General features: G+C 43.7%; 1 protein-coding gene across 3 annotated transcripts in view; it reads right to left on the bottom strand.

Moving 5' to 3' along the window:
* Positions 1 to 18,872, bottom strand: part of TTC29 (tetratricopeptide repeat domain 29) — a 142,159-nt gene that overhangs the window by 89,870 nt on the left and 33,417 nt on the right. For all 3 annotated transcript variants that reach the window (XM_028521509.2, XM_036031860.1, XM_036031861.1), the window contains one exon: positions 16,947 to 17,132. In XM_028521509.2, coding sequence (XP_028377310.1) covers positions 16,947 to 17,132 — 186 coding nt within the window. The remainder of the gene's footprint in view (positions 1 to 16,946; positions 17,133 to 18,872) is intronic.

An 18,872-nucleotide genomic window follows, 5' to 3' on the forward strand; every position in this document is an offset into this window, starting at 1 on the left:
ACAGTGATAACACTTTTTAAAAATCCAACAGGTTGATTGAAATATAGGCACTAATTTATTTTTTTATAAGTACAACTTACTCTTCCTGCAAAAACCGCAGTTGAGTCCTTATAACAGTATGATCATTATTGATTAAATTAACCCCATTTAGATCATATTAGGCTCAATGTACTTCTTCAGATAGGATTCACCGGATATCACAGGTTGGATATTACAGGATAGTGCAGCCACTGCCAAAGTACTGCATATAGTTTCCCCTTATGTTTGCACTGAATCTGTTATCAACATTGCCAATATTAAAGCATGAAAGAACACACACATAATGAATAGTATTCACACAGAGACACAAAAGAGATGATCGTGAGCAAATAATCTGCGCCGAAATCCAGGAAAGGCGTGGCCTGCCTGGGCGCCTGCCTCACCATGCAGAACGGGGGGGGGGGGGGGGTGTCAGCAGAGATATAAACACGATAAAAGACTACAAAGCCGTACAAGTGATATTATTTAGACTATTTCATTCCACGGGATGGTGCTCATGATAAGGGAAAATATTGGAAAACATCAGAAAACACTTACAAAACATTATCAGTATTATTTGGGTGATGAATTTCTTTTCTGCTTTTATTTTCTCTCTCTCATCATCGGCATTTGCTAACATTTCTATCATCATAATATATTCCTTTGTAATAAGAGCTATACAATAGAAGCTATTTTTAAAGTAATGCCCAATCCCTTTCCATTTTGGATACAAACACTCCAGGTTGAAGTTCGCTGCTCTAATCTATCTTTGCATTTAACGGGCCATTTTTCTTTACCTCCCACAAAAGCAGGCGCAGCTTGTCAACTCTCTCACCAGAAACACCTTTCTCCAAATACCCACGACCCTCATTTTTTAAAGAACTCGAATGGAGCACTGACATACATGTGCGTTATGTTTCCTCTGCTAACTATATTTCTGCCTGTACAGTAGAGCCCTGCATCCTTGGAAAGATGGATACAAGAGTTCTTTTTTTCCATCCAGCATCCATTTATTCATAAGGTCCAGACACCCATTTCTCTTTGGACATGTGAATTGGGAAGAGTGGGTACGGGGAACTGTGAGTAAACCAGATAGTTCCAGAAAAAAACTGGGCACGCAAGGAAACCAGGAAGGCCCTAGCGACACCGATGGTCACACACAGTCACTGGAGGGGGGGAAGAGGGTCCAAGGTTGGGCTGTAAAATAACAGAGTCACTGAGAATTCCAGGAGGCGAGCCACGAGATGAAGCGCCGGGTAACCCCACTAACTACACCGACGTGCATATGAGGCATAATGAAGTAAATTAAATATGAGACCTGACAGTCATGTTCAAGGCTTGATTTACTCGGGGGCCAAAATGGGAGGTAGGGGGAGGCAAGGAGAATGTAGAATGTTGGGAAAGGGAACATGGAGAAAATAGGAAGAGGGGTGGAGGTAGGGAAGAGGGAAGGAAAGGTGGGGACTGTGCCCCTATATTCCGTATAAACAGACTTCCCTTTGTCACTGATGCCATTAGGCATCCTGGACAGGCTGTCCAATCAGGAGTGAAATAAGGGAGGCACTTGGTAGGTACATTGGTGTTGCTTGGTTACTATGGAAGTTGGCCTTGGAGTGACTGAGAATAGTTGTTTTTTGTTGAGCTTGATGTTGGCTAGAGCTTTGGAACTACTAGTGCTTAGCTCATGATTAATAGCCAGGGTTCTGATCTCACAAGAGTCTGCCTGAGTTCCCCGACAGGGAAGGATCCTGGCCCAAGATGCGCAGGTAAACGAGAACAGGGAACTATTCTTTCCTGAGGGCCTGCTGGGTGCAAGCCAAAAGGGAAGGCTTTCCTCTACCCCCACCATGCACTATCTTATTCAGCCTTCAAAAGACTGGTGAAGGAAATATTGCTTTTGCACGAAAGAGAAAGCTTGAGGCTCACAAAGGTTAAATGATTCAAATACATAAAAGGCGACGTGTAGGATTTAAACTCAGGATCACGGAAAACACACACAGCTTCATTTCCTCTCATCAAGTGCTAGTCAACAAACCGAGTCAGGAATCTCCGGTAAAGTAAGTTCTGTATCTGGACATAAATCTCTCAAGTTAAAAGTAATGCTTAAATCATGCGGTTTCTAGTCTCTTCTGTTGTATAACTCTGTGACTCTACTCCGGCGACCACAGATAACTTCTAACAAAAAAAAACACAGGTATTAGCACCTGATGTGCTGCTGATGGGTCCTTCTGAAGGAGCCGGGTGTACAGCTGGCTGTGTGGCCTGCATGAAGACTCCCTGCTTCCCCGGAGCCACGCAGTGACACCTGTGGGGCGTCTGGAGACCCTCGGGTGCCCCCGACTGAGTCACCTGTGGCCATACCTGGCTATTCATGGCTTCGCTCCCCATCCCTGTGTCACTTTGCTGCAGACGTGGCCCCTGAGGACACTGATCAGCACCGTTTTTACACCGAGGTGCCAACCCAGAGGAAGTCGAGTTTTCCAGATGTAGGGATTCAGTTCTAAAATCATTTGGAGGCAAATAGGTCCGTAAATAAGCCAGCAGGGATTTGATCCAAATGACCATAAGTGTACAAACGACTTAACTAAAACTGCTAAAGGCTGGTCAGAATTGGAAAGTGTATATTATAAAATAATATAATATTCAATTTACACTATTAAAATATATGTCTATACCATAAAGGGAGCAGAGCAATTTAAATATGCAACTATTTCCCTTTAAGCATGATTAACAATGATAGGATTTCCATCCAATTTATATTTCCAATTGTGAATAGGGTTTGAAAGATTTTATTACTTTCTGCTAGTGTCTCTGATATTGAAACTAGATATTTATTAAGACATGATACACCTTTCTTGCAAATTTAAGTTTAAATTGAACATACCTGAGAGAAATACCATAAATGGTCATCAACAGAGTGATGATCATTTTGACAAAACTAAATGTAAATATAAATAAAGATCACGCACCAAGCTTTCCAATTTAGCATCCCTTTATAACTTCTTGAAAGTGTTCCTATACAGTACAACCTTTACCATCAAACAAACTTTGTAAGAAATAAATTTTAATACCGTAGAACCAGGCCAGGTTCCAGGGTCTACCATCGGTCTCACTGAAGGACATGTGTCTAGATAGCTGTCCATTTCTAGAATTATCAAATGCAAACACTACTTCCTATTGAGGAAGAGGTCAGAGAGAAGAAGGATTACACCAAAGAATCACAAAAATAAAAGTCAAGTGAAATCAGGACAGAAAGGAGAAGCCCTGGGTACCATACACAGATGTTAAAAGTCTCCTGAGGAGACACGAGCTCTCTCAGGTGCACCAGGAACCGGCAATAAATCTTCATCATCACCATGAGTTGTAACATGGACCACAAGAGTGATCGTGACGAGGAAGACATACTGCAGATTGCTCCCTTAGGTGCCCAGAAAATTACAGAGAGTCCACTAACAATTCAAGTGACTTGGGGAAGAAAATGGAGCCAAAATGTTCTGTTGGACAGACTGGAGATGGCCTTCTACCAATACCATCAGTGATCAATGTATCGCAATGATAGGAGGTAGTATCAGAAAGCATATCTTCTAGGAGCCGCACCGTGAAAAACTGTATAGGACAAGAGGATCCAGGTATGGATAGAAGTAGCCTAAACCTCAGGGTTTGTTTTTTTTTTAAACAATTACATGACGTTTACATAAACAATAAAAAGGTTGGCACATAAAGGACGTACATTTCTTTTGTTACATAAAGGCAAGTGCTTTCAAAATAAAACTACTAGAAAGGAGTTTCACTTTACCTAAAGCCCACACACACAAGGAATCTATCTATCCATTTATTTCAAAATACAAACAAAAGCCCAGCAATGTTGTAAACTGCAAGACTGCTCGGTAGGATGCTAAGAAAAACACTACATGGAGAAAATAAGATTTTATATATTTGGGTATTATCCAAATTGTTGCTGGCCCCTCTTCCCTGCCCAACATCTCGGAAAGTTTATAGATATTTGTTGTATCACAGCAGATGTCTAGAACAAATATTAAGCAAAGGAGAATGTATATGATCTCTCCCATTTTAGGTTTTTTTTAAAGTAGGAAGATTGACTAGATATTAACACAAATGGGTTTAAATGTGAAGCTGCCATAAAAGCAGGAACATAAATGTAATTCTCCCAGCCGCTATTTTGATGCACATTTTTGATTCCATGAATATTTTATGAAATGGCCCAAACTAAAGCCATATAACATTCCTGCATTACTGATGCTTGCGCCCGTAAGCTACGAACATTAGAGGCATGATTGAGTGCATTAAAATGAACTCATTCAGCAGTGCATTGATTACTTGAAGGGGGAGGGAAAAGAAAAAAAAAGAAAAAAAAAAGAAGTTGCTCCACTTAAGAAAACAGCACACAAATCTCAACTTTGCAGTATAACAAGGGTGAAAGCAAGTTTGAATAAAATACTATTTCATAAATAAAGTGTGACTCTGTCTGGAACTGACATTCATTAGGCAAGATGTTAATTACGTCCAAAGATGGCCCCTGGGTTTTTTTTTGTTCAGGTAATTTAAAATGTCACAATCTCTAAGATGCTCAGACCAGCCTGCTTTAGCTCCATGCATCAGCATTTCTGAAAGTAGCTAATTATTTCCTTTTCTATCAACTTGTACATTTGCCAGTAAAAATAATGCCACAGAAACAACTGCATGAAAATAACCTGACAGGTCCATAAGGCCTACTTCGTCAGCAGCACTCCTACAAGTCTCGAGCATATTTAGTTTTAAAGTGTGCACATTTGTTGAGGAATTTAGGGAAATGCTCCGCTTTAGTTTAAAACAGCAACCTAAAGGAACAATAAAGCTTTATGTATACATTACACTTTAATCTGGAGCGGCTGGACATCTTTGGTGGTAAGTTACTGTTCTGCACAATGTAGACATAAAACCTGCTAGAAGCAATATTGAATAGTAGCAGAAAGAGAAAAATGTTATTGCCTTTTTGTAAAAACAAAAGACACTGCTTTCCATTTCAGTTTAAGTGCACGGACGTTTTATATTATCTTTAGGTTTTTACATTCAACTGGGATAATTATAACAGCACTCTACATGCAGAAATGCTTAAGGATCTGTCACGCTTCCCAGTGGAAACTATCACTTTCAAGGGCTTCTCTCTCATCAGAGGAGATTTGCTCTATATTGCGACCCACTGCACAGCACTGCCAAATGGAACGCCGGGAAACGCAGATTTTGTTCTGTAACTCAATAGCATCCCTAATAAACCAGGAAGAAAATGTGCCCATAACTTTTGTAGCTACTTTGGGATACTTAGGAGAAATTTCAGATGCTATTTAGAAAATGAAATTCTTTCTTTAGCATTTTGAGCAAAGGCTTCAGATGGACGTTACAGGAATGCTACCACACCCCTGCGAAAGAGCATGGGCCACTAAACCAGGCAACAAAAGGGATCCTGGGAAGACAGGTGTGGGAGAAACTCACCAAGGGATTTAATACCGTTGTTGGCAATGCTAGTAAGTTGATTTTTAAAATACAGAAGATTTGTAGACGGGTGGAGGGCTGGGGGACTGGGTGAAAAGAGGTGAAGGAATTAAGAAGTGCAAATTGGTGGTTCCAAAAATAGTCACGGATGTAAAGACCCCACATAGAGAATATAGCCAATAATATTGTAGTAACTATGAGCATGGTGCCAGGCGGGTGCTGGAAATATCGAGGGGGACACTTTGTAAACTGAATGATTGATCACTATGCAACATACCTGAAACCAATATGAAAATAAATAAAATGCAGACAATTTGCTTGGATCCCTACAATATTCTGTAGAAATTATTAATTGTTCTTGTTTGTGATTTTTAGATAGCTGAATTGTGGTCAGTGATGGGAACCTTGACTGATCTATATTCTAATAAACTTTAGACAGGTGGTTTCTACCCAAGTTTTATAATTTCTAAGAATTAAGCACTAAATAGCTTTGCTCTTAAATATTCATAACAGGAAGTATCAAGGTTACTCAATTTTTTTAAAATGTGAAACGTGTGTAATGTATAAACAGGAAATTAACACTAGCCATTAAAACTTTGCAGAGTCCATAGAGTTTACGATTATCCTCTAATAGAAAATTATTTTACTGTGCTGGTTTTCACCGCATCTTAAAATACTAAGTTAAAGGTGTTGACAAACGTAAAAAAGTCTCAGGGGAAATAAAGTCAGCATTGGCATTAGATCAACTAATGCATTCATATTGCTCTGGAATTAATCAATAACGTAATTCTTATTTGAATTACATATTGTTCATTATTTTAAATAAACTACATACTGATTATGTGTATATGTTTATAGGAGCAAAGAGAAAGGTATGGAAGCATATATACCAAAGTGTGGGTATTGATTAACTTATGGAAGTTGGAGGTGAGTGAGGAGAGTGTTCACTTTTCTCCTATCCATGATGATGGTTCTGATGGAAAATCAGCATGGGCTATTTTGGATACGACAAAACCTAACAAACTGACAATAATTAAGGTGAACGTGGGGGCAGAAAATAACGTGAGTTGAGCACTTACACGCATCAAGCGCGATAGTAGCTGCTGTACCCATTTGTCAGTATCTGCATTTTAGTGAGGGGGAAGGCAAGAACCTAGGGGTTCTCTTGCCTAAATTCCCATACCAAGCAGGTGGCAGAGCTGATGCCCACAGACCATGGGGCTTTACTCCCTGAGGTTGATCCTGTTTTAGAAATGGTCCAGAGTTTGACTTAAAGGCAGAGACCACAGTTTGAACCTCAATAACGTGATATAATCAGACTGTTCACTCCCTTTTTTGAAGGGCCCAGAATGAGGATAACAATGCCAACTTTGGGGTGTGGGTGCGAGGGGCGTGACATCCACCGTGTTGGCACCACCACGTGGAGTGCCTGGCACTTTGCACACAGTCAGTAACTTCACCTGCCATGTTACCTATGACTCGTCCAGGTTGGCCATTTGGAGCAAGTCTGGACGGGCCTGTTATTGTGGAATGCTTTAACACCTCAGGAGCACGGGAGACCATCACTTATTCAAATTAAGAGCCATAGGAGGCATTAGTTTGAAAGGGTACACGTCACCCAACTTCCATCCAACGCCCTTCTCCACTGCTGGTCAGCGGCGCGTGTGGCGGGACACTCTGGGGCAGCCCCTCTTCCCGGAGCATCGCCGGGGGAGGGGGGGGGGGGAAGCCTGCCTGCAGAGCAGCTTATTCGGAGCGTCGGGAGCTGCAGGCTCCGTGCAGCTCTCCCAGACCCGCCTGCAGAGTTTGGGAAAAAGAGAAACCGGCTGCAGAGCAGGCCCCTCTGAGTGAGGCCTCCTCTGCGCACTGCTCCTTAAGCAGTAAATAATTAAAAGACCCTGAAAAAGACAGGTGGAATACAAGCAGCTCTGTCAGTAACACAGACATGAAAGAAAAGGGGAAGAAAGTGAATTTTTTTTTAAAAAAAGGCAATGAAATAATTCATTTGAAGCTCTAATAAAGTTTCATTTGCAGTCTTGTTTAAAGATATATCAGACTTTAGGGATGTAACCTAATTACATCTTTATTCTAAGTTCCATTCAAAGATCTTGGACTTTGATTCTTTAACACAGATCAAACATGGAATAATTTTCTTGTGGCTATCAATACTTTAAAAGGATCTCTTGATTAAATATTATAAGGTCTTATGAACAAGTACATTTGGTAGATGGAGAATAAACTGACATACCCCAAAAAGTGACAATTAATTTATATTAAAAAAGCAATGCTAATGTATTTAATTTATGAAGAAAACTTTTTAAATATTGAATTTACTTTTATTCAAATATAAAATGATCAGTTTCTAATGCCGAGCTAGCCAGATGCACCTTAGAACATGTGAAAATGTATACTAGTAATCTCTGTACTGTATTACCTTCATGGATCTAGTTTCCCTACAGAACTACCCTCTCTGTGGACAATCTGCACAGGCTAAATGGTAGTCAAGACTAAGTCATGAGGAGGTCAGGTCACTAGCACCCCCAGTGGAAAGAGATTCTCCCTGAACCCTACAGGGGAATCTCGGGGGCAGGGGGCAAAGTAGGGCTGGGGAAAGGACCGTGAAGGAAAATGGTTGGACAAGATGGCAAATGACACAGGGCACAAAAAAGGAGGTACGATTTTTTAAATTTATACCTTTGTTAGGGTTAGTTTTGTTCAGAGCCTTTTAAATTATAATTTTAACCAAAACAAATAAACCTGAAAGTCCACTCTGTGGAGGTCTCTGCTGAGCAAACCTTTGGGTAGGGATGTAGTACAAAGAACACTGAACCTAATATCTAAAGACACAGGGCCCGGTCTTGGCACTGACATGCATTAGCTGCCATCTAGCCTCTCAGAATCCCGTGTTCTGCAAATCTGAGATGGGGAATAATATCCCCGATGTCATGCATGAGGAAAAGCACTTCATATATTACGTAATACACCTAGGTGTGGCTGCCATTATGCACATCACAGACACATTTGGTTTGGTTTAAGTCCATCTTAATGGGACTGTTAAACCAGCTTGAAGCACCATGCAGTACTGAGATAGTCTGTATGCATTTGTGTTGAGCGTGACACCGAGAGGGAATAGTGAGCTGACAGGGGAATGGAGCTCTGGGTTGAATCTTGCACCTGCTGCTAAGAAACTATGTGGGCCCTGACTGGTGTGGCTCAGTTGGTTGGGCATCATCCTGCAAAGCAAAAGGTCACTGTTTCCATTTCTGGTGAGGTCACATGCCTGGGCACATGCCTACGGTGTGGGTTCAGTCCCCAGTCAGGACACCTATGAGAAGCCACCGATCGGTGTTTCACATCAATGTTTCTCTCCCTCTCTTTCTCCCCCCTTGCTCTTCCTGAGAAAGAAAGAAGAAAGAAAGAAAGAAAGAAAGAAAGAAAGAAAGAAAAGAAAGAAAGAAAGAAAGAAAGAAAGAAGAAAGAAAGAAGGAGGGAGGGAGGGAGGGAGGGGAGGGAGGGAAGGGAGGGAGGGGAGGGAGGGAGGAGGAAGGAAGGAAGGAAGGAAGGAGAGAAAGAAAGAGAAAGAAAGAAAGAAAGAGGAAGGAGAAGGAAGGAAGGAGGGAAGGAAGGAAGGGAAATTAAGTGGCCATTTTAATCATTGTTTAATCATTCTGTTTCAACTTTCTCATCTAGTAAACTAGGGTCTCAACTTGATGACTTCTAAGATCTAATAATGGCTCTAAAATTCATTCATCTAAAAGAATTGGAACAGCAACAGTTCCCAGCCCAGTTTTCAACACGTGAGTACTATTTCACAGTTTACCAAATCCACACCCTCCTGTTACTCCACAGAAAGGAGTTTTTCTTGACCTTTAGTGCCACCCCCACAGCATCTCTTCGAACATCAGCTTTCCGGAATGACAAAAACTTGTGGGAAATCTTCTTCTCTTCTCCACCCAAGCTGCTACCCTTCAAAGCATACGCAGGAGCCCGGCACCCAAGTGGAACGATAGGGACAAGCAGAAAAAGCCTTTGAGCTCCTGGGACCGAGAGAATATGCACCTACTGCGCGCACACAAGTGATCTTAGCACCTGGAACAGCAACAGGGGAGTTATTTATAGAGCAAGGCCTGCCCTCTCCATATGTGCTTAATGTTCTGAGTGAAAAAATACGAAAACCTTCAATAAAAGTAGAGCAGGTGGTTTTTCACATTTTAATAAAACACACACACACACACACACACACACACAAGTCAAAGAAGAATGCTTTTTAAAGTTTTCCTAAATTGCCCTGTGGTAGATTTGCACCCTGTCTACAGGGAGCACACGGAGGCACGGACAGCGGAGCGGCCCATCTGAGGACTGAGCAAGAGTGTGGGAGCTCAAAGGAGGCGCGGGGAGATGAAGAGAGACACCAAGGGGGAGCAGAGCGGCAGCCTCGGCTCAAGGAGGTGAGCGTCTCACTCCTGTTGCTGGCCTCCCTGAGGACTCTCTCCAGTTTTAACCGGGAACCCACTGCAACCACTGCCTGTGGACCTGACAGCCCAAGGGACAGGCACGCCCTGGGAGGGAGAAGGTGTGGAAGCAGTGAGCAGCCCTGACGTAGGCCTGCGTGCCGTACGTGCCCAGCGGAACGCCAGGCATTTCACTCATTTGCTCGTCAAAATAACTCTCGGAACAGCTAGAACTGATTTTTCTTTAAATAATGAAGAGTGGTGCAAAGAGGTTAATTTTGGGCTCCATCTCTGCTTTTTATAAGCTGACATTTTCCTCTCCCTAGTAAGTAAAGAGGCTGACAGAGTTGTCAAAGACTGGTATTCCAAAAACCATCTCAGGAGCCCTGCAAAGCAGAGCTGGAGGAGAACCGAGAGCCCCGAGCGCGTGCTCGCCCTCCCTCGCTTCAGAGCCGAGGAAAGCAAGCTCCATGACGACGGCAGACTGGCCCGGATTCACGTGGTTAACTAGCAAATGGCACTGTCGAGAGAATCCAGGTTTATTGCCCGATCTCGTATCTTCCCTCTGCAAGACTTCACCTGTCGCCGGATGCTCCAGTGACGTGGTGAGTGTCTAAACCAAGACACCCCTTCAGCGTCTGTCAGCTATCACTACCTTGGTCCCTCCGTATGAATTTGCAGGTTTCCAGGTTACATCTTTATTTACAGCTTTTGTCCCATACATGTAACACTCCTATAGATTTGGGCTTCCCTTGGGCTACCTGAAAACCAACTAGTAATTCAGATGTCCCCCCGACTTTTCTACTTCATTAATAATAGGATTCAATCTATAATGGTTCTTGAATCACCACTATTTCTTTTTTTTTTTTTTTTATTTTTAGAGAGGGAAGGGAGGGAGGGAGAGAGAGAGAGAGAGAGAGAGAGAGAGAGAGAGAGAGAGAGAGAGAAACTTCAATGTGCAGTTGCTGGGGGTTCTGGCCTGCAACCCAGGCATGTACCCTGGCTGGGAATCCAACCTGGGACACTTTGGTTCCCAGCCCACGCTCAATCCACTGAGCTACGCCAGCCAGGGCAATCACCACTATTTCTTACCGACTATTAAAACCTTCTGTCCATTCCTATGCCTTTGAGTTCAGTGGATTTTTAAAAATCGGCTAGTTTTTCTCCACCTAAAAAACAGCGCGTGCACAAGGTCACCGGCTCCAGCGCGGCGAAGGGGCGTGCGAGGCCAGGTGCGCCGCCCTCCCCGCCGCCGCAGCCAGGCGCTTCTCCGGGGGCCGCCTCCATTGAGATGAGACAACGTGCATTTGATGGGCTTTAAATCCTCTCAACGGCGCTTACATCTCTATTAATTTTTAATAAAATGAAAGAGAAAATAAAATACCACACTAAAAACTGATATATCCTTTGCATTTCTTTTAGTTATTAAGGCTGTTTTTCTAATAAACTGGCAAACATTATTTCATGACAAATAAGAAATTACCATGATATTTCTATTAATGGTGATGGGGCATCTTTGATGATATTAAAGTCTTTGATGGTATTACTGTATTTTAACCTTTTTTTTGAGAGTTGAATGTCATGATGATAAACTTCATTTAGAATGTCGAAGAAGAAAAATATTCACCAAATGAAGTCATGTTTATCATGGAATAGAGAATAAGGTAAAAAGCCAAAACTCTAGGAAAAGGCTGTTTATAGGAGGTATTAGGAGTTTTTAAAAATCTCCTTATATTATTTTAGGTGGAATCCAATGGATCGCCACACTACCACAAATGTTTTGTCTGCCGGACTTTGAAATGAAGGCACATTCATTCTTCACACATCGGGTCATAGTCCTCTACCATTAATGTATTTCCCTTTGTCCCCCGAAATAATATCTTTCTCTTAAGTGAAGGAAGGTGACTGCCACCACGTTGAACGTGGGTTAGTCTCCTGGGGCTGCCACTACAAAGCGCCACACACTGGCTGGCTTAAACAGCAGAACTCACTCCCTCTCAGTTCTAGAGGCTGCAAATCTGAAGTCAAGAGGCCGGCGGGGGCGGCTCCTTCTGAGGGCGGTGGGGAGAACCGCCCTCATTCAGGACCCCCTCCTGGTTTGTGGCAGCTTCGGGTGTTCCTGAGCTTGGAGACGGGGTCCTACCTACGCCTCCACTTCATTTTCCCCTCTGTCCGTCTCTGCCCCTCTGCCGAATCTCCACCTTTTTTGTGAGGACACCAGTCGTATGGCTTTAGGGCTCATCCTAGTGACCGCGTCTTCCCTTGAGCCTCTGCAAAGACCCTGTTTCAGTAAGGTGACTTGACAGGTTGTGGAGATTAAGAATTCAACATCTAGGCCCACAATTCCACCCTTAACAAATGTGATGGGAACTGCTCTCTGAAATGAGTAAACAGAAAGCACCAGCACTGAATACGACAGCTGTCCTCGTCTGGGCAGTGTGGTTCCTGAGAGCTGTCGGCACCAACCCTGGGGAAGCAAAGCAAAGAGTGTGGCCTCCCTTACAAGAGCCTCTAGGCTGGCTGGAAAGTCTTCCTCCACCAGCACAGAGAGGACTAGAATTCACAGACGTGGTTACAGTGAGGTGCACGTGGGTGCCCGAGCACATGGCAAGTCTGAGGTCCAGGCAGAGGGGACAGGGCAGAAGGATCAGGCTGTGTGTGAAGATAGTCCTAAGAGGCTTCACTGCAGGAGACATTCATTTGAAAAAAAATATCTGTGCCTCCAACCAGCCTAATGCCCAGACGGCTGAACACGATAAACGCCATCCCTCCCATACATAGGGGGAGGGCTGGGGCTTGGGGGAGTTGACTCAGTCACTGGGGAAGCTGTTACAAGATGAATGCTTTGTTTTCCTTGCGTTTCCTACACCCCTTAATTATGAGCAGTCTACTTAGTCCTGTTATTTAAAGGCAAGCAGAGGGGAGAGTCTGCCTGTGGCTCTGTTCACCGGCCAAGTGGAGCTGGTGGAATCCCCTGCTGTCCCCTAGAGTTGGGGGACAGTTACAGGAACAGCACCTCACTCAACTGCAGTGTCTAGAAGGAATTCCTCTAGGACTGAGGTTTGATTTTGTCTTACTTTAACTCACTGGTTCTCTTCTACTTTGACACATTCTTGAAAATATCTAGTCTTTGGGAGTAGAGCTTCTTTCGTAGCTTCGAGTCTTGCTCATGGTCCTTGCTTTGTCCTAGCTCTTAAAGGTGTCCGTAATTTCTCTATATTAACAGCCTTTTTAATGCAGAATTTAACGATTTAAGAGGTAAGGGTTAACTTGTCCAGCTCTGGTCCCATGTGGGCTGGTTTTCTGGACTATAAGATGGGCTCTAAGAAGGTTCCAAGGAAACGAGTTGGCACAGTGCTTTTAAGGAAATCGGTCCTGACCCATTGCAAGGCTTAGCCCCCACTCCCCCGCTCCTGACACAGGAGAGGCACGTGCTCTCCAGACTGTGAATGCCAGGGTGGCAAACCCTGCTCTCTGTATGCTCCACACCATAGCTGCGACCACAGGCAGAGACTGCAGCCCTCAAGCCTCTCCCTCTGGCCCCTCTGCTGATCCTTCCCCAGGAGGGACTACACCACCTCAAAGCAGGAATGCTGAGCTGGCAGGACACGGCTGGTATCAAGGCTCTGCCACATCACACTGCCATTCTGCCTGGCCCCCATCACACCAGGAACTGGACGAGTCTTCCCTGAACATACAGCATCCAATGAAGGAGCAGTGGGAGGCCAACACACCTGCGACTGCTCCTGTCTCTGGAAGTTGTCTCAAAGCACTGCTACTCCCGCAGGCCTGCTGTGAGTGCCGCTGACCAATTACCTTGTTAGCAGGGCAGCTGTCCCAGCAAACTGGGTGTCCATCCAGGCCCTCACCAGGCCTTCTGGAAGCAAGTCAGGGGACTGGAGATGCAGTAAAGGCCAACCCTGGAGTGGGAAGAGCCTGCTGGTGGTGTTTCTTTCAGCCTTCAGGATGGCCAGTTAATGACTTAGGGTGGTTCTGGTGTGTGTCTTCCCAACACTACCCTGCCACCGATGCCCTCTGAGCCCTGGCAACCCACATTGAGATAAACTATCTAGAATCATCCACGTCAATGATAATTCTAAGACCTGAACTGAGCAAGTTAACCAGGACAATTCTGCCTTTTTTTCAGTCATTGGGAGAACTTGGAACCAATGCTGTAGATCCCGGTGAGCTCTAAATCAATCCCTGTGCTAAAGTCACAGATGCTGGCTTTCTGAATTGAATGATGTGCACTTCCTGAGCTGCACCTACAATGGTTTTCCCCTCCTGTCTTTGGTGAACATGGTCAGCATCCTGGGCCTGGCACCCAACACCTATTTCTAATCGTCCTCCTGACCTCCCACAGGCACGTCTGGACTTGAAGCTCATATGGGTTGAAATAGAACAGGTTGCTTCCAGAGTGAGAAAGGATACTTCGAAGCTGCCCATTGGAAGTGGGGCAGGAGTGAAGGGACAAAAAGCAGACAGAAATTAAGGGTTAATTTGTCCAAGACTGATGCCTCTCCAGGCTGGCCTCTCAGAAACGAGACTGGCTTTCTGCAATGCTCCATGGAAACCAGCTAGCCCTTAGCACTATTAATTCCATCAAAGTGCACTAATTTGATCAAAAGCAAGGTTTGGAGCCAGATTCTAACTCACTGGAAGGGGAAGAAGGGAAGGTTCCGATAGTTGCTTCACTGTAAATGCTGATGTGGTCAACAGCGCTCTGGTTTACCAGCCCTCCATAAAGCTGCAAGGCTTGGACCCCAGGCCCTTGATTGTGCCAGGGGAGGGGCTGGTGCTGCGCCCAGCCACTAACACTGACCTGGCAGGAAGGGACTGAAGTTAAGGTTCTACCACATCTTCGAGTTATTATTGCCACGGCCCCAGATCACCAGGTGAGGAGCCGTTGCTTCCGCAATCGTGTCTTTAAAAAGCCCTCTCTCTCCGAGGGTCTGACATCTGGCCCTGCCAGACCTCTGAATGGGCACAGCTCCTACTGATGCAGTGTCTGAGAGCTTTCTCCAATGACCGCTCATCCTGTTTGTATGATAGAATCCTTACAAATAGTTCACAGCTGTCACTGAAGATAGAGCCACCGATTTGCTACAAGTGTTTGTCAGTCTGTGACTACAGCATGTCTGCCACCCCGGCTATAGTCAAAATACTTGACCCGAAGAACGAGATGGCCGGCCCTCGAGTCAACGGCAACCCAATCTCACTGTACATGAGACCCCATCTTTAACAGAAGTGGGGAGTAGAACCTGTCTGCTCTGCTTGATTCTGGCCGGGGGCTCGGAGTGAGGCTCTGGTCACATATGCGCTAGTGGGCTGAGCATTGGCCCCGACTGCACTCCGGTGCCCAGTCCCTGTGAGTGTGGCTTCTGCTCAAGTTCATTTGCTCTATAGTTCCCTCAGGGTGCTGGAGCCTTGCCCTGGACCACAGCCTGCTCGGCTGGGCCCTGACAACCTGCCTTTGCCATCTGCCGGCTGGTATCCTGCTTTAACCTGAATGGGCACCCCTGGAATCAGGATGCTGCCACCTGCCCCTGAGCACAGCTGCCACCTAGCTGTTGCTGCGGGGCCTCCATTAGCTTGTCTAGACCAATCAGGTCAGATGTGCGGAAGCTACCGCACCGGCACCTCAGGGGGAGTCCTACAGCCAGGTGAGTCCCCACTCCACTCCAGCCACATATTCTTGCTAGTCCTGGTTTAGCACCCTCATGAAAATCCTACCCCAGACTGTAAAAGCTACACAGATACTTTTCACCATTGCTAGGTACATCAAATGCTCAAAGGCAACCTCTAGCATTTTCATCAACACCAAATCAGTCGCTTTATCCATCAGGCAATAAAAGCATGACTCCCAGGGCCTATGAACTGATTAAGGCTACGAACTGATTATGAACTCAGGGCCTACGAACTGGTTAAGGAAATGATTAAGGCCATAGAAAAGAGACTTAAATCTGACAAACAGTAGTTGTAAAGCAAAACAACACAACCTAACTTAAAAATAGCTTCATACATTCTATTTACAGTAGAACAGTTACCCTCTCTGAAACAGTGTGGGCACACGGCGCCATGGTTGTCAATCACAAAATTAGAAGTCACTCCGGTATTTTTTGAATGAGTAAATTTTTTTGAATGAGTAAAGTATTCTCTAATTTAATTATTTTGGCAAAATCAAAACTTTTGTGGAAATTGAGAGAACTTTTTGAAGAAAGAAAGAGAATTAGTCATGATAAAATGTTATATTTTTGTATTTGCATGTGTATTCTACCCAACCCACTATCCTTACGTGAATCATTTTAATTCTTAAATTTCTACATGCCGCCCTTATTAAACCACCATACAAAATATGTTTCTGATCATTTTTGTTGTTGTTTTAGACTTTGGCTTGTCTTAAGATAACATTAATAACAATTAAGTTATTTTTGGTTTGCAGCCTGTGCTCAGTCCAGTGAGCCACACCAGCCAGGTCACAATTAAGTTATTTTTAAAAGAACATTTCTTTCACGGATGATTATAAAATCACAACGGGGCCATATCTGAGTTATATGGAATTTTTTTGGTTTTTATGAGGGGGATATGGACACTCAGGAAATCACACAGTGTTCCTTTTCTCGCCTACTTTTGTGCATGAGAAACCAAGTTAAAATGAACACAGAGGGCGCTGAGAAAGGCACACAGTTCAAACGGCTCAGCGTGTATGTGAATGCAGGGTGCGTGCAGGGCCTGGGGTGGGGGAGCGGGGAGATGCTATCTCTCTGCCGCGCTGCGGTGGGCACCAGGCCGAGCACTCGCACAGAGGGGGCACGCGAGCAACACTAAAGGTGAGTCCAGAAGTCACACCTGTTGGCTTCTTCATCTCAGTAACTTACGTTTTTATACCAAAGCCTTGGGTCTTTTTCTCAACCCCCAGGTGCTTTCTGGTTGCCTGGACTCCGACCCTCCAAGGCGCCCAAGGCAGCCGGGCAAATGGCCACTCACCATCTTCCTCGAAGAGGAGTCCCATGTGCCCGTGAGCCTCGGCTTCTTTCTTCCCGCCGTCGATTTTGATCAGTTGGGCGATCTGAAAACATCGCTCGTAGAAGTGGTTCCTTACCCACTTGTCTTCAGAATTATTGAAGTAACAGGCCAGAGCATACAAGTTATTATAGACATCTTCAAAGTATCCTTCAAAGAGAGAAAAACATCATACGCTGAATTAGAAAAGTGTCTCACGACACATCCCTTCAAACGGCAAACCAAATAAATATACTGATGTTTGTTTTCCATTTGTCCTTAAAACACGATTAGCTATTTTAAAAATCAAAATGCAAAAATTAATGTATATTAACTATTAAGATAGTTACATTAATTAAAGAATGAGCCCATGAAGAAAGCAACAACAAAAAAAATCTTCCCCCAAACTTAGAACATGTTAGAAATAGACATACGCTTCGGTTGAAGCACTGGACTTTGTATGAGACAAAAGACAAGAGTATCTGCTAGCAGTGTGCTCGGTGCTTTTGAAGAAATGAGTATGTGGTTATTAACAAATACTTTTCCCATCAAAGAATTAAAAAGCACGTAGAGATTCCAGAGAAAGCAATGTTTCTTAACTATGGCAAAAAGGTAATGCAAATGAAGAAAGTAGATGGAATATGAAAACAGCAAGGTTTTTTCACTCAGAGGCAAAACTGTCACGAGGCTTACAAGACAGTGAGGATGGCCCCACAGGCTACGTACACTCTAGCACTGTTTCTAGCCATACAACTTACTAGCAATGTTAAGAAAGACCAAATTTCTATGCTTGTGTTCTATGAGTACCTTTCTCTGCTGAAAATGCATGAGTATTACTCATCCCTCTCACTCAGACGATTATTAGTCTATTAGTTGTTAGTGTCCTGAAGCTCCCCCTTTCCCCTGAAGTGGCATCTGACCTATTTGTATCAAAAAAAATGTATTGATATATTGTGAATCAGTCTTATGTGTCCCACTGCCATCAATCATAAACTCGAACAAAAACATCGCGTGCTAAGAAATTGTGTCTCAGTCCCGTAAACTCCATCCTATTGGTGAATGGAACAAATTCATAATCCTTATGTCTTTTCGCATTTGTACTGAAAGCACAGTTGTGAACATGTGGTGGCCTCTGGATTACCTTTCCAAGGATTTTTTTCACCACAGCCATTATTATTCACTGATATATTCCTGAAAGGATTACAATTACGAGAAACGTTTATACATTGCTCACTACCATTGCTGTGAGATTGCAATGGAGGAGCTTAGGCTGACTGCAACCTACAACCAAGGGTAACTTTGAGAAACTGTACATAAGTCACTCCAAAGTATCAGAAGAAATTTCTGAAACCTATGTCATTCTTTTTCATATATTGCTTCCTAATTCCATAGGAAATGAAGGTTTAAAGTAAAACAAAAAAATGTCTCCCTGCCACCCTGTTTTTGAAGGAGCTGGGGATTCCGGAGAGTCACTCTGCAACCACACAGGTGAACGGGGGAGGACAACCAGAATCATTCCGTTAAAAAGGCAAACACTCTCAGCTCAGAACTGACCTCTGCTGCAATCTGCCTTCCCTTCTGAGGCTTCGACCCGAGGTGAGTAGGGCACTCAAGTCTGTTTTGTAACATTTCATGTTCTCTGTCACATTTAGTGATCAGGGAGTTATTTTCTAAAGCTTGGAAGTAAAATACTTCATACCTGCTATTTTAAAAAGCTATATAAAGGGCTTTTAAAAATAATTTTTCCTTTTCCGTAATTAAATCTTAATAGAAAACATTTCTAACATTTCATAAATGAAGTTTTGTTATTTTTTTAGAATGAGTTATATGGGCTATCAAGATTGCATATTTAAAGACTAGCTGATAGTTAAGCTATTTTATATGGGAAAATAAAAGTTTTTTCAGAGTATT

This window comes from Phyllostomus discolor, chromosome 8 (genome assembly GCF_004126475.2).
Source record: "Phyllostomus discolor isolate MPI-MPIP mPhyDis1 chromosome 8, mPhyDis1.pri.v3, whole genome shotgun sequence".
Lineage (NCBI taxonomy): Eukaryota > Metazoa > Chordata > Mammalia > Chiroptera > Phyllostomidae > Phyllostomus > Phyllostomus discolor.